Genomic DNA, 13,851 nt, shown 5'->3' on the forward strand with positions numbered 1-13,851 from the left:
AACTGAATTTATTCTCTCTCGAGAAGAGGAGATTAAGGGGGGATATGATCAACATGTATAAATACATCAGTGGTTCATATAGTGAACTCGGTGTAGAGTTATTCACCCTGAGGTCATCAAAGAGGACAAGGGGGCACTCTTTACGTCTGGAGGAAAATAAATTTAATCGCCAAACATGGAAAGGTTTCTTCACAGTGAGAGCTGTGAAAATGTGGAATAGACTCCCTCAAGAGTTGGTTCTGGCCAGCTCAGTAGATTGCTTTAAAAAAGGCCTGGATTCTTTCTTAGATACATAGAATATAACCTGTTACTAATATTTATAGGTAAAGTTGATCCAGGGACTATCTGATCGCCTCTCGGGGGATCAGGAAGGAGTTTTTTTCCCTGCAGGAGCAAATTGGTTCATGCTTTGCTGGGTTTTTTTGCCTTCCTCTGGATCAACTGTGGGTATAGGATTATAACTTTTTTTTAATGGTTGAACTGGATGGACTTTTGTCTTTTCTCAACCAGACTAACTATGTAACTATGTAACCATAATCCCCCCTCCACCAAACTGTATACTTGGCACAATGCAGTCAGGAAAGTACCGATCTCCTGGCAACCGCCAAACCCAGAAATGTCCATCGGATTGCCAGACAGAGATGTTTGATTCATCACTCCAGAGAACACGTCTCCAATGCTCTAGAGTCCAGTGTAAAACCACTACATCCGACGCTTTGCATCGAACTTGGTGATGTAAGACTTGAATACAGCTGTTTGGCCATGGAAACCCATTCCATGAAGCTCTCTATATACTGTTGTTGTGCTAACCTGAAGGCCACATGAAGTTTGGAGATCTTTAGTTATTCACTGTTGGCAACTTCTGTGCACTGTGCTCTTCAGCATGCTCTGACCCTGCTCTGTCATTTTACATGGCCTACCACTTCGTGGCTGTTGTTTCCACTGGCTTCCATTTTATTGTAATACCACATTTTTTTAGCAGTTGACTGTGAAATATTTAGTAGCAAGGAAATTTCACGGATGAACTTATTGCACAAGTGGCAACCTATCACGGTACCACGTTTGAATTCACTGAGCTCCTGGGAGTGAACCATTCTTCCACAAATGGTTGTAGAAGCAGTCTGCAAGCCTAGGTGCTTGATTTTATACATCTGTTGCCATGGATGTAATTGGAACACTTGAAGCCAATGATTTTGAGGGGTGTCCCAATAGTTTTGGCAATATAGTGTATACAGGGGTGGACTGACCATTTGGGAACTCGGGCACTGCCTAAGTGCCCGGGGACAGTAGGGGGCCCAATGACATGCCTCTGGTACCTTTCATAGGCTTTTTTGAGTATGGTTTGAGTGTGGGTGAGGACACAGAGGCCCCATGATCCCCTATTGCCCAGGGGCCCCATGAGTTGTCAGTCCGCCCCTGAGTGTATATATATATATATATATATATATATATATATATATATATATACAGTATATATATATATATATATATATATATATACAGTGAAGGAAATACGTTTTTGATCCCCTGCTGATTTTGAATGTTTGCCCACTCACAGAGAAATGATCAGTCTAAAAATCAAATGGTAGGTGTATTTTAACACCGAGAGACTTAATAGCAACAACAAATTCAAAAGAAATGCATGTCTAACAAATTATGCACTGATTGCATGTTCATGAGGGAAATAAGTATTTGATCCCCTATCATTCAGCAGGATTTCTGGCTACCAGGTGTCTTTCATACAGGTAACAAGCTGAGATTAGAAGCAGTTTCTTAAAGGGAGTACTGTTAATCTCATTTTGTTACCTGTATAAAAGACACCTGTCCACAGGAACAATCAAACAATCAGATTCCAAACTCTCCACCATGGCAAAGACCAAAGAGCTGTCCAAGGATGTCAGGGACGAGATTGTAAACTTACACAAGGCTGTACTGGGCTACAAAACTATCGCCAAGCAGCTTGGTGAGAAGGTGACAACAGTTGGTGCAATCATTCGCAAATGGAAGAAACACAAAACAACTGTCAGTCTCCCTAGGTCTGGGTCACCATGCAAGATCTCACCTCGTGGAGTGTCAATGATCATGAGAACAGTGAGGAATCATCCCAGAACTACACGTGAAGATCTTATCAATGATCTCCAGGCAGCTGGGACCACAATTACCAAGAAAACAATTGGTAACACACTACGCCGACAAGCATTGAAATCCTCCAGTGCCTGCAAGGTCCCTCTGCTCAAGAAAGCCCATCTGAAGTTTGCCACTCAACATCTGAATGATGCAGAGGAGGACTGGTTGAAAGTGTTGTGGTCAGATGAGACCAAAATCGAGCTCTTTGCATCAACTCAACTCGCCATGTTTGGTGAGGAGGAGGAATGCTGCCTATATCCCCAAGAATACCATACCAACTGTCAAAGGGGACAGGACAACTGGACCGCATTAAAGGGACTATGGATGGGGCAATGTACCGTCAAATCTTGGGTGAGAATCTTCTTCCCTTAGCCAGGGCATTGATAATGGGTTGTGGATGGGTGTTCCAGCATGACAATGACCCAAAAAAACGGCCAAGGCAACAAAGGAGTGGCTCAAAAAGAAGCACATTAAGGTCCTGGAGTGGCCTAGCCAGTCTCCAGACCTAATCCGATTGAAAATCTGTGGAGGGAGCTGAAAGTTCGAGTTGCCAAACGTCAGCCACCAAACCTTAATGACTTGGAGAGGATCTGCCAAGAGGAGAGGGCCAAAATCCCCCCTGAGATGTGTGCAAACCTGGTGGCAAACTACAGGAAACGTCTGACCTCTGTTATTGCCAACAAGAGATTTGCCACCAAGTACTAAGTCCTGTTTTGTAAATGGGATCAAATACTTATTTCCCTCATGAACATGCAAATCAGTGCATAATTTGTTAGACATGCATTTCTTTTGAATTTTTTGTTGCTATTCTGTCTTTCAGTGTTACAATACACCTACCATTCAATTTTTAGACTGATCATTTCTTTGTGAGTGGGCAAACATTCAAAATCAACAGGGGATCAAATACTCATTTCCGTCACTGTATATATATATATATATATATATATGTACAGTGCTCAGCATAAATGAGTACACCCCTTTTGAAAAGTAAGATTTTAATCAATATCTCAATGAACACAAGAACAATTTCCAAAATTTTTACAAAACTGAGTTTTATAGAACATTTGTTTAGCTCATTTCATGAAAATAAGGTTAATAATATAACTTAGATTACAAAATCTTCAGTTTTACTCAAATTAGATGCAAAAATGAATACACCTCACAACAAAAACTACTATATCTAGTATTTTGTATGACCGCCATGATTTGTAAGGACAGCACCAAGTCTTCTAGGCATGGATTGAACAAGTTGGCGACATATTGCAACATCAATCTTTTTGCATTCTTCAAGAACGACCTCTTTTAGAGCCTAGATGTTGGGTGGAGATTGATGGTTAACTTGTCTCTTCAGAACTCCCCATAGGTGTTCGTTTGGGTTCAGATCAGGAGACTGCTGAATCACTTTCACCCTGTTCTACTTCAGAAATGCAATATTGGCCTTAGATGTGTATTTTAGATCATTGTCATGTTAGAAAAGTGCACGATGACCAAGGGCATGGAGTAGCATCTTTTCTTTCAATATAGAGCAGTACATCTGTGAGTTCATGATACCATCAATGAAATGCACCTCCCCGACACCAGTAGCCCTCATGCAGCCCCACAGAAGGACTCTGCCACCACCATGTTTCACTGTAGGCACCATGCATTTTTCTTTGTACTCTTCACCTTTGCGACGCCATACAGTTTTGAAGCCATCAGTTCCAAAAACATTTATCTTGGTCTCATCACTCCAGAGTACATGAAATGGGAAGGGGGTTTCTTTTTTAAGTAACACCCTTTTATAATCAACTGTCTGCTGAACGCCTGTTTAACCACTTCAATAACGAGCACTTTTACCCCCTTCCTGCCCAAGCCAATTTTCATGTTTCAGCGCTCTCACACTTTGAATGACAATTGCGCAGTCATGTAACACTGTACCCAAACTAAAATTTTATTTTATTTTTGTTCAAACAACTAGAGCTTTCTTTTGGTGGAATTTAATCACCACTGGGGCTTTTATTTTTTGCTAAATTAACACAAAAAGACAGTTTCTTTGTTTCTGTTATAAAAGTTTGCAAATAAATAATTGTTCTTCATAAGCTTAGGCCAAGATGTATTGTGCTACATTTTTGGTGAAAAAAACCAAATCAGTATTTATTATTTAGTCTGTAGGAAAGTTATAGAGTTCACAAACTATGGGATATATCTGAAAATTGATCAATCCTGAAGTACTGACAGCCAATCTAATTTCTTGAGGCCCAAAAATGTCAGAACAGTACCGATATCCCCCAAATGACCCCTTTTTGCAAAGTAGACAGTCTGATGTATTTCATAAGAGGCATGGCGAGTTTTTTGAAGTTGTAATTTTTCTGACATAATTTTTCGTAAAATACAGAAATTAAAAACATTATTTTCACAATTTTTTTTACAGCTGTCATCAGTGCAGTACAGCATCAGCATATAACTGGTGTAGCGGTGATCAGGGACATAATTTTTTTTAATAATTTTTTTTTTAATTAAATTTTTTCTCTTTTTTTAAGATTTTTTTTCAAATTACACTATGGCCAAAGTAGTATAATGTTGCCACAGTAACATTGTACTACTTTGGGGAAGTGATCAGTAATTTTTTTTTTTACACAACTTGATTGCTTATAGCAAAGAATTTCTCTGCTATAAGCAAGCATTTAACGGAATGAAATCGATTTATTCCGTTTTTTTGTTGTGATTAGCTGTAATTGGCCACGGCTAATCACATGACACAGATGGGCTGTAATTGGCCCAGCCTGTGCATGTGATCACTGTGACCATTCACAGCTAGACACACTTGTATACAATGGATAGCATGAAAGGAAGCCATCCATTGTAAACAACTGTCATGTGACCTGCTGTGATTGGTCAAGGGGCCGGTACACAGATCTGTCATCAGCCGTGTCCGAGGTAAACGGCCGGTGACAGATCTTGCCACAGCTCAGCCCTGCGGGAACACGCAAAGCGCGATTCGGGAAGAATGTCATATGACGCCCTCCCAGAGGGACAAAATGTTCACACGGCCGTCATTTGACCATAGGCTGGGCGGCAAGTGGTTAATGAATAATTAGACTCACATGTAGTTGAATTCTTGTTAATTAGGATTTTGTTGTCTAAAATTTAGCTTTGCTCCTAAGACTTTCATTGGGGTATATTTATTTTTGCAATATGGTCTTGAATGAATCTGTTAGAAAAAATTTTTTGTGTGTGTGCAAATGAGCAAATCTTGTTTGCAATCAATAGACCGCATTTGTGGGAGTATTTTGTAGTATAGTGTCCCATAGAAAATGTTGGTTCTGAAAGGAAAGATTTTCTGAACAATTTGTTGGGGTGTACTCTTGTATGCTAAGCACTGTATGTATGTATATATATATATATATATATAGAGAGAGAGAGAGAGAGAGAGAGAGAGAGAGAGAGAGAGAGAGAGAGAGAGAGAGAGAGAGAGAGAGAGAGAGAGAGATTATATATATGTCTATTTTGAAGTACTAAATCTGTTTGGATATTCATTTTTTTTTTGTTTTTGCTTACACTACTAGAGAAACGCTCACAGCTTCCTATTCTTAAAGTGTTTTCCATTTTGGCTTTGGGGTCAGGGTTTGGTTTTTGCCTCTTTTTTTGGGGGGGGGGGCTTGCTTTCCCCCTCTGTAGACATTGTCCAAATATGGCCATGTGGTCATACTGGGGTTGATTTACTAAAGCTAGGGGATGCAAGATCAGGCTCACTTCTGCATAGAAACCAATCAGCTTCTAACCTCAGCGTGTTCAATTAAGCTTTGGCAATAAAACCAGGAAGCTGATTGGTTTCTATACAGAAGTGAGCCTGATTCTGCGCTTTCCAGCTTTAGTAAATAAACCCCATTAGGTCAAAGATGTCACCATCATCGCCATGCCTTTCAAATGTGTGGCTGCAGGGCAGGAATTCCCCTGGCCACATCTGATAGGACCACTATCCTGTTACCATATGACAACTTTCCTCGGGTTCTGGGCGAACTGGATTTGGCCTAAACCTTAGCTCATCACTGCATTTGACCAATCAAAACCAAAATCAAAATGTTTGGATCTGCGGAATGACTGACACCTTTCTATTTTTTTGCCACCACCTTCCATTTTTTTAATGTATTGTCAGTCAAAAAGGGATATATCATTAGGATCTTAAAATGTAATAACTGGTAATTGTGTCATAAACTTACGACATAAAGGAGCTGCTTTTACATTTCAAAGTGAAATATTATGACTAGAGATGAGCCAACCCATTCAGGAATCAGGCGAGTGACTCCACCTGCTTTTCAAACGATCATGATCAGCAATCGCCTGCATTAAACTGCACAAACCTGCATGCAAATATTCAAATATTCCGCCATGTAAGGGGAACAGCCAAAATCCTCAGATTATTGAATCAATTGGCTCATCTCTAATTGTGACAGATGAATTGCTGTAGTAGCTGCAACCAATCTGCTTCTTGTTTTTCTCATAATCACCAGCAAAAAATGAAAAAAAAAAAAAGACATCATGCTAAATGTAAAGGGAAAATTGGTAGTCATGGAACTATATGGGTTTTTGTGCTACATGGACACTGGGGACAATGACACTTGGGACTAAATATGGAGATGACCCCTTCCCCGAAGGCCAAATAAACCAAGAAGTTTTTCTAACCTTCAAATGTGTAAAAGTTCTTGTATCCAATCAGAACATGAGCTATTTGACATTGAGACCCAATTTTCCCATAAGGAGAATGTGGCTGAGTGTCCTTCATTGGGATAATTGACAGCTAGTCATCATTAGGAACTAACCGTCTACCCTCAGGATCAGAACATTACATCAAATGCGCTCTTTTCTAATATACCTCTGGAACTTTTACATGTATTTATAGAGAGTTCCAATAAACGTTTCTTGGGACTTTATGGTTTTAACACAAGTGACACTCTGACATATTAGCACACCATGATGCTGGTTTAGGATAATTTTTAGTCCTTAAAGAATAAACAATGGTGCGTTTATCAGTCAGGCCACAATGCAGCAGAAAGCAAAGGAACCCCTTCTCTTATTGCCCAAAGGCTGTGATTAAGTGTCATTTGTGTAGTCCATAAACTATCCACTGCTTCACCCCTACAAGTCAAATCATTCACAAAGCTCAAGTCTGGCAAAGGGTCAAGGCGTATCTAAACCCAAAAACAAAAAAATTAATTTATTGCAACTTACTGGTTCTTTCCCTTTATTTCCACCTGCTAATTCTGTGAAAAATGCATGCACTGTCCTAGCATGACAATGCTCACTCCTCCACTGTATCTATGGGGGAAGCCATGGTTGTCAACCACACTGGACTGCAAACATGTCTGCCTTTGTTCATCTCCATTACAAGAGGAATGGGGAGATTAGCAGTTTACAAAAGGAAAACAACTGTGTTTTATGCTTCCGGTTCTTTTCGCAAGAAGTGACAAGTACACAGCATTTCTGGCAAGATCAACGGGTATTTTATGTGCTGCTGAAAATGTCCTTAGCCTGAAAAAATGAAAACAAATGCAGTCACTATGTCTAAGGTCTGACTGCAACATATCACATTTTTGTTCTTGGGTTTAGCTATCCTTTCATACTTGGGATGAATATATATAAATATATATATATACACACACTTGCTCCTGCTGGGAAAAAAAAATCCTTCCTGATCCCCTGAGAGGCAATTGGATATTCCCAGGATCAACTTTACCTATAAATGTTAGTATCCAGTTATATTCTGTGTATCTGAGAAACAATCCAGGCCTTTTTTGAAGCAATCCAGTGATCTGGCTAGAACCAACTCTTGAGGGAGTCTATTCCACATTTTTACAGCTCTCACTGTGAAGAAACCTTTCCGTGTTTGGAGATTAAGTTTCTTTTCCTCCAGACGTAAAGAGTCCCCCCCTTGTCCTCTGTGTTGACCTCAGGGTGAATAGCTCTACACTGAGTTCACTATATGAACCACTGATGTATTTATACATGTTGATCATATCCCCCATTAATCTCCTGTTCTCAAGAGAGAATAAATTCAGTTCCTCTAATCTTTCCTCATAGCTGAGCTCCTCCTTGCTTCGTATCAGTTTAGTTGCCCTTCTCTGTACTTTCTCAAGTTCCCCAATGTTCTTTTTGTGAATTGGTGCCCAAAACTGAACTACATATTCCAGATGAGGTCTTACTAATGATTTGTACAGGGGTAATATGATATCTCTCTCTCTATACCTCTTTTAATACAGGAGAGGATTTTGCTCGCTTTAGAACCTCAGCTTGGCATTGCATGCCATTATTAAGCTTGTGATCTACCAGAACTCCCAGATCTTTCTCCACCATTGATTCCTCCAGTTGTACTCCCCCTAGTATGTATGATGCATGCATATTCTTAGCCCCCAAGTGCATAACCTTACATTTATCAACATTAAACCTCATTTGCCACATAGTTGCCCAATTAAACAGTGCATTGAGGTCGGCTTATAAGTTGAAGACATCCTGTAAGGACGTTATTCCACTGCACAGTTTGGTGTCATCTGCAAGACTGAAATGGCATTTTCAATCTCAGACCCTATATCGTTTATAAACATATTAAAAAGTAAGGGTCCCAACACTGAACCCTGGAGTACACCACTGATGACCCCAGACATTCAGAGTATGAATCATTAACCACTACTCTTTGAATACAATCTTTTATCCAGTTTTCTATCCATTTACATACAGATTTTTCCAAGCCCGTAGACTTTACCTTACACATTAGCCATGTGTGGGGAACTGTGTCAAACGCTTTTGCAAAATCCAAGTATACCACGTCCACCGCCACCCCTCTGTTCAAGGTTTTGCTCACCCCCTCATAAAAAGAAATCAGATTTGTATGACAACTTCTGTCTTTCATGAATCCATGCTGTCTATTGCTTAAAATATTTTTTTCCAGCAAGAACTCATCTATGTGGTCTTTTATTAAACTCTCCAGTGTTTTCCCAGCTATAGAAGTTAAATTAACAGGTCTGTAATTACTTGGTAAAGATGTTGACCCCTTTTCTGTCTGCTACCCCCAGAGCAAAATTTGTCACAAACTATGCTCATTCTTGTCCCAGCTGACACCCCAACCCCCTTCCTTACCCTACCTCAGAACAAAACAATTAAAAAAAGAAATAAATAAAACCTCACAACTTAAACCTCAGTTAGCACGAGGGTTATACTCCTCTTCAATCATTAACAATTTCAACATTCTATGTGTAACAATAAAGAAGTCAATCTTTGCACAGAATGTCATAGTCTTGTGCATCGGACCCCTCCCCCGGGGTCCTTGGTTCTATCTGGTTGCGGTTCCAGTGCCAAGGGGTCCACTTCCAAGTCTGGGGACCTCTTGTTTATTTTCGAGACATATTTCCTTCTAAAAACAACACTTGGCGCTGCCTGCTATCAAGGGTCCGGCAAGTCTGATGTTTCGACTATGGCTTTAATAAAAATAGTATCATCTTTTATGTACTTCCCATTTTCCAGCACTGTCTGAGTGACAAACACGGGGCACCTGGAGGCACTGTTTATTTCCCTGGTGGCTTTTTGAAGCTGCTGCTGTTGGGGTCTGGCTTGAAGGCGTCACCAAGGTGGGTTCGTGATGGTCCCTGGTACATTAACATGACGCTTACTTTCTGTTTGAATGTCCAGGGAAGCAGAGAATCATACTCTCCCCTCCTGATATCCTGGATAGCAGGCATATATCCCCTTGTTTTTTGCAAGCAGGCTTTATAAGAAAATACAGTTAACGAATGGGGAATGTGAAAAGAAAATAGAAGAGGAGGGGGTCTGAGTTGTGTAAGCATCCCTGAGGTTTAGTACAGACAGAAGGAGGTTCATTCCTTGCTGGTTGGGTTAGATGTTTGCTGCTACTGTTATGTATCTGGACTTTTTTGTGCTATATGGGCAATATGCAGCTGAAGTAAGCCAGTATCTTTCGTGTTCAGGACTTTATTGAATTGCCATAGGAATAAATGTTCATGTTTACTTCATGCGGCTGAAGACAAACCTGCTAAAGCCACAATAAAGACTGAGTTTTGTGACAGACATTTTGGTGTCCTGCATCAAGGCTCACCCCCAAAATATCACAATATATATAACCATTTGTGCTTTCTTCAATTGTAGCTTGGTTGGCAACAACATAGGAAGTATTGGAGGGCAAGCATTGGCCATCATGGTGAAGAAAAACACGGTACTAGAAGAACTCTGGTAAGTGTATGCCCTGTATTTTTATTGATGCCACAAAGTATAAAAAGCTTTTGTTACATATATCTGTCACATTTAGATGTAAGATTTCAAGCCTTTTTACTGGTATAGGAAATAACTTGTGAATACCTGCTGAATTTGCAATATGCTTACTCTCCAGGGTTTGATGTGTTGTGCTGTCATTGCTGACCAGGGAGTCCAAATTCCTTGGTAGCGCTGAATGTCATGCATGAGGTCCATTTTCCTAATGGATGTTTTTATATAGCACTGCCGAGAGTGGGTACTAAACAAGACGAGTATCCACTTGTAGGCTATGGGGCCCAGGTGTTAGGCACTCCAGAGGGAAGGCACAGCCCACACAGTGGTTGAAGTTGCAGAAGTTGTATTATCAAATACAAATGTTCCAACATACAGTAACAAAGGCTATGCAGTGGCTTAGAACTGGCAGCAATACTCACAGAAGGTTATACATTACATGCAAAGAGCAATGCACAGAGATTGGCAGCACCTGGAGCAGAGGGGATGGCTGGAAGGCAGATGCAGCACGGTGTAGTAGTGGAAAGGTTTCCTTTTTGAAGTACTGGCAACAGTCCCTATCCTGTCCCTCCTTTGGAACCTTTCTTTATGCTAGACACCCTTTTCCTGTCAAGTGGGTTCCAGTCCCTAATTTAGCTACATGCAACATGGGTGCCAATTGCAGTGGGACACTGCTTTCTATATGCATTGTCCTCATTAAAGATGACCACAGGGGCCACCCGGATGGCAGTGTCCAATTGGACAGCATTCCACCCGATGACAAATACGGAGGTCCTCCATTCTCTCTGCCGGGCAACTGCAACATCCCCACCCTTACATGGAGGTCATACTGCACCTGCCTAGACAGTAACATACATACCTAACAATACACAAGATATAAAATAGAACTATGGCCTTCCATCCAAAAAATATATGCTTTAGCACTTAATTATAAATGCATTTATACTTACAGTTTTCTATTAACCCCTTTGCAAACTCCCACAAATAGCCATTGATCCTGTCAGTAAAGACCACCTAATGCAGCTTCTGGTGACAGGGTAGAAGCAATGCTGCACTGCTCCTGAATTCAGAGCAGAATTGCTACTCCCATGTAGGCTGTGCTTTCTTTGAAATAAATGTTGCAGGGGGCTTGGTTATAAGCATTGTCACTGCTAATTCACAGGTCTGTAGCTTGGCATGTAGACCTTAGTCACACTTAGTCATGCCTACTTCCTTCTGGATTGACAGTACATCCTCTGTGGCTGAAACCCTCCCACTGTGACCTGCAGTGCTGGGGAGGAGAGCATGTGAGACACAAATGAAGGGGGATTTATTTTGTGTCCCACATGCTCCCCTCCCTGACTTCAGCTCACAGTGGGAATGGCAATGGGATGGTAATGGAATATTTTTGTTTGCTTTATGAAGCTTGTCTATGACATAGTAACTGGTTATGGTACGTATGTATACAGTACTGTCATACAGGAACCATTAGTTATATTTTAACCACTTCAATATAGGGCACTTTTACCCCCTTCCTGCCCAGGCCAATTTTCAGCTTTAAGCACTCTCACGGTTTGAATGACAGTTGCGCGGTAAAGCAACACTGTACCCAAACAAAATCTTCATCATTTTTTTTACACAAATAGAGCTTTATTTTGGTTGTATTTAATCACCACTGGGTTTTTATGTTTTTGCTAAATGAACGAAAAAAGACTGAAAGTTTTTCTTTGTTTCTGTTATAAAATGTTGCAAATAAAAAAATGTATTCTGCTACATTTCTTTGGTGAAAATAACCCAAATTAGTGTATATAATATAGTCTATAGGAAAGTTAGAGTCCACAAACCATGGTATATATGTCTGAAAATCGATCAATCCTGATATATTGATGTACTGATCTAATTTCTTGAAGCCCAAAAATGTCAGGATAGTACAGATATCCCCCAAATGACCCCTTTTTGGAAAGTAGACAGTCTGCGGTATTTAATAATAGGCATGGCGACTTTTTTGAAGTTGTAATTTGTTATCATAAGTTTTTGGAAAATGAAGAAATTTAAAAAAAATATTTTCACAATTTTTTTTTCAGATACTGTCACCATGCAGTACAGCGTCATCATATAACTGGTGTAGCGGTGATCAGGGACACTGACTGGTGACCGTGTCAATATATATATATATATATATACCGTATTTGCCGGCGTATAAGACGACTTTTTGACCCTTGAAAATCTTCTCAAAAGTCGGGGGTCGTCTTATACGCCGGTACACATGTTAGGGGGGCTGCGGCATTAAGTACAGGGGTTTGCAGGGGCTGACGTCTCTTACCTGGATCCAGTCCCACGACGATCCGGTCCAGGAAGCGCGGCGTCTCCTTCAGTTCGGCCACTGGATGTCGTGCGGCTGCGCGGCTCCGCCTCCTCACCGGTGATTGGCCGCCAGAACTGTAGCTCAGGAAAGGCACACAGGCGGCCAATCACCGGCGAGGGGGCGGAGCCGAGCGGCCCCGCGAAAATTGAGTGCCGGAGCAGCAGGTAAGTGCTCTGTGTAGAGGTGCTGCTGCAACCACATATGCTGGCTGCAGCAGCACCATACGAGAACAGGGTCAGCAAGTGTCAGTGGGAGGAATAGTGCCCCATCATTGGTGTCACTGATACCAATGATGGGGCACTATTCCTCACACTGATACCAACGATGGGGCACTATTCCTCCCCCCCACTGACACCAATGATGGGGCACTATTCCCCCCCCCACTGACACCAACGATGGGGCACTATTCCTCCCCCCCACTGACACCAATGATGGGGCACTATTCCCCCCCCCACTGACACCAACGATGGGGCACTATTCCTCCCCCCACTGACACCAATGATGGGGCACTATTCCTGCCACTGATACCAATGATGGGGCACCTATTCCCCCCACTGACACCAATGATGGGGCACTATTCCTCCCACTGACACCAATGATGGGGCACTATTCCCCCCACTGATACCAATGATGGGGCACTATTCCTCCCACTGACACCAATGATGGGGCACTATTCCTCCCACTGACACTAATGATGGGACACTATTCCTCCCACTGATACCAATGATGGGGCACTATTCCTCCCACTGATGCCAATGATGGGGCACCATTCCTGCCACTGATACCAATGATGGGGCACCTATTCCCCCCACTGATACCAATGATGGGGCACTATTCCTCCCACTGATACCAATGATGGGGCACTATTCCTCCCACTGACATCAATGATGGGGCACTATTCCTCCCACTGACATCAATGATGGGGCACTATTCCTCCCACTGACATCAATGATGGGGCACTATTCCTCCCACTGATACCAATGATGGGGCACTATTCCTCCCACTGACATCAATGATGGGGCACTATTCCTCCCACTGGTGTGCATTGGAAGAGGGGTAGTCTTATACGGCGAGTATAGCCCAAACACTACATTTTAGCAGGAAAAGTAGGGGGGTCGTCTTATACGCCC

The 13,851-nt window shown here is 41.6% G+C and overlaps 1 protein-coding gene across 1 annotated transcript in view; it reads left to right on the forward strand.

Moving 5' to 3' along the window:
• The window catches only part of NOD2 (nucleotide binding oligomerization domain containing 2), a 110,636-nt gene that overhangs the window by 81,160 nt on the left and 15,625 nt on the right, over positions 1 to 13,851 (forward strand). Inside the window, exon 9 of the mRNA XM_089689491.1 lies at positions 10,261 to 10,344. Within this exon, the coding sequence (XP_089545617.1) occupies positions 10,261 to 10,344 (84 nt within the window). The remainder of the gene's footprint in view (positions 1 to 10,260; positions 10,345 to 13,851) is intronic.

The sequence above is a fragment of the Staurois parvus genome, unplaced genomic scaffold (assembly GCF_062004578.1).
Source record: "Staurois parvus isolate SC_StPar_1 unplaced genomic scaffold, SC_StPar_1.0 ptg000476l, whole genome shotgun sequence".
Lineage (NCBI taxonomy): Eukaryota > Metazoa > Chordata > Amphibia > Anura > Ranidae > Staurois > Staurois parvus.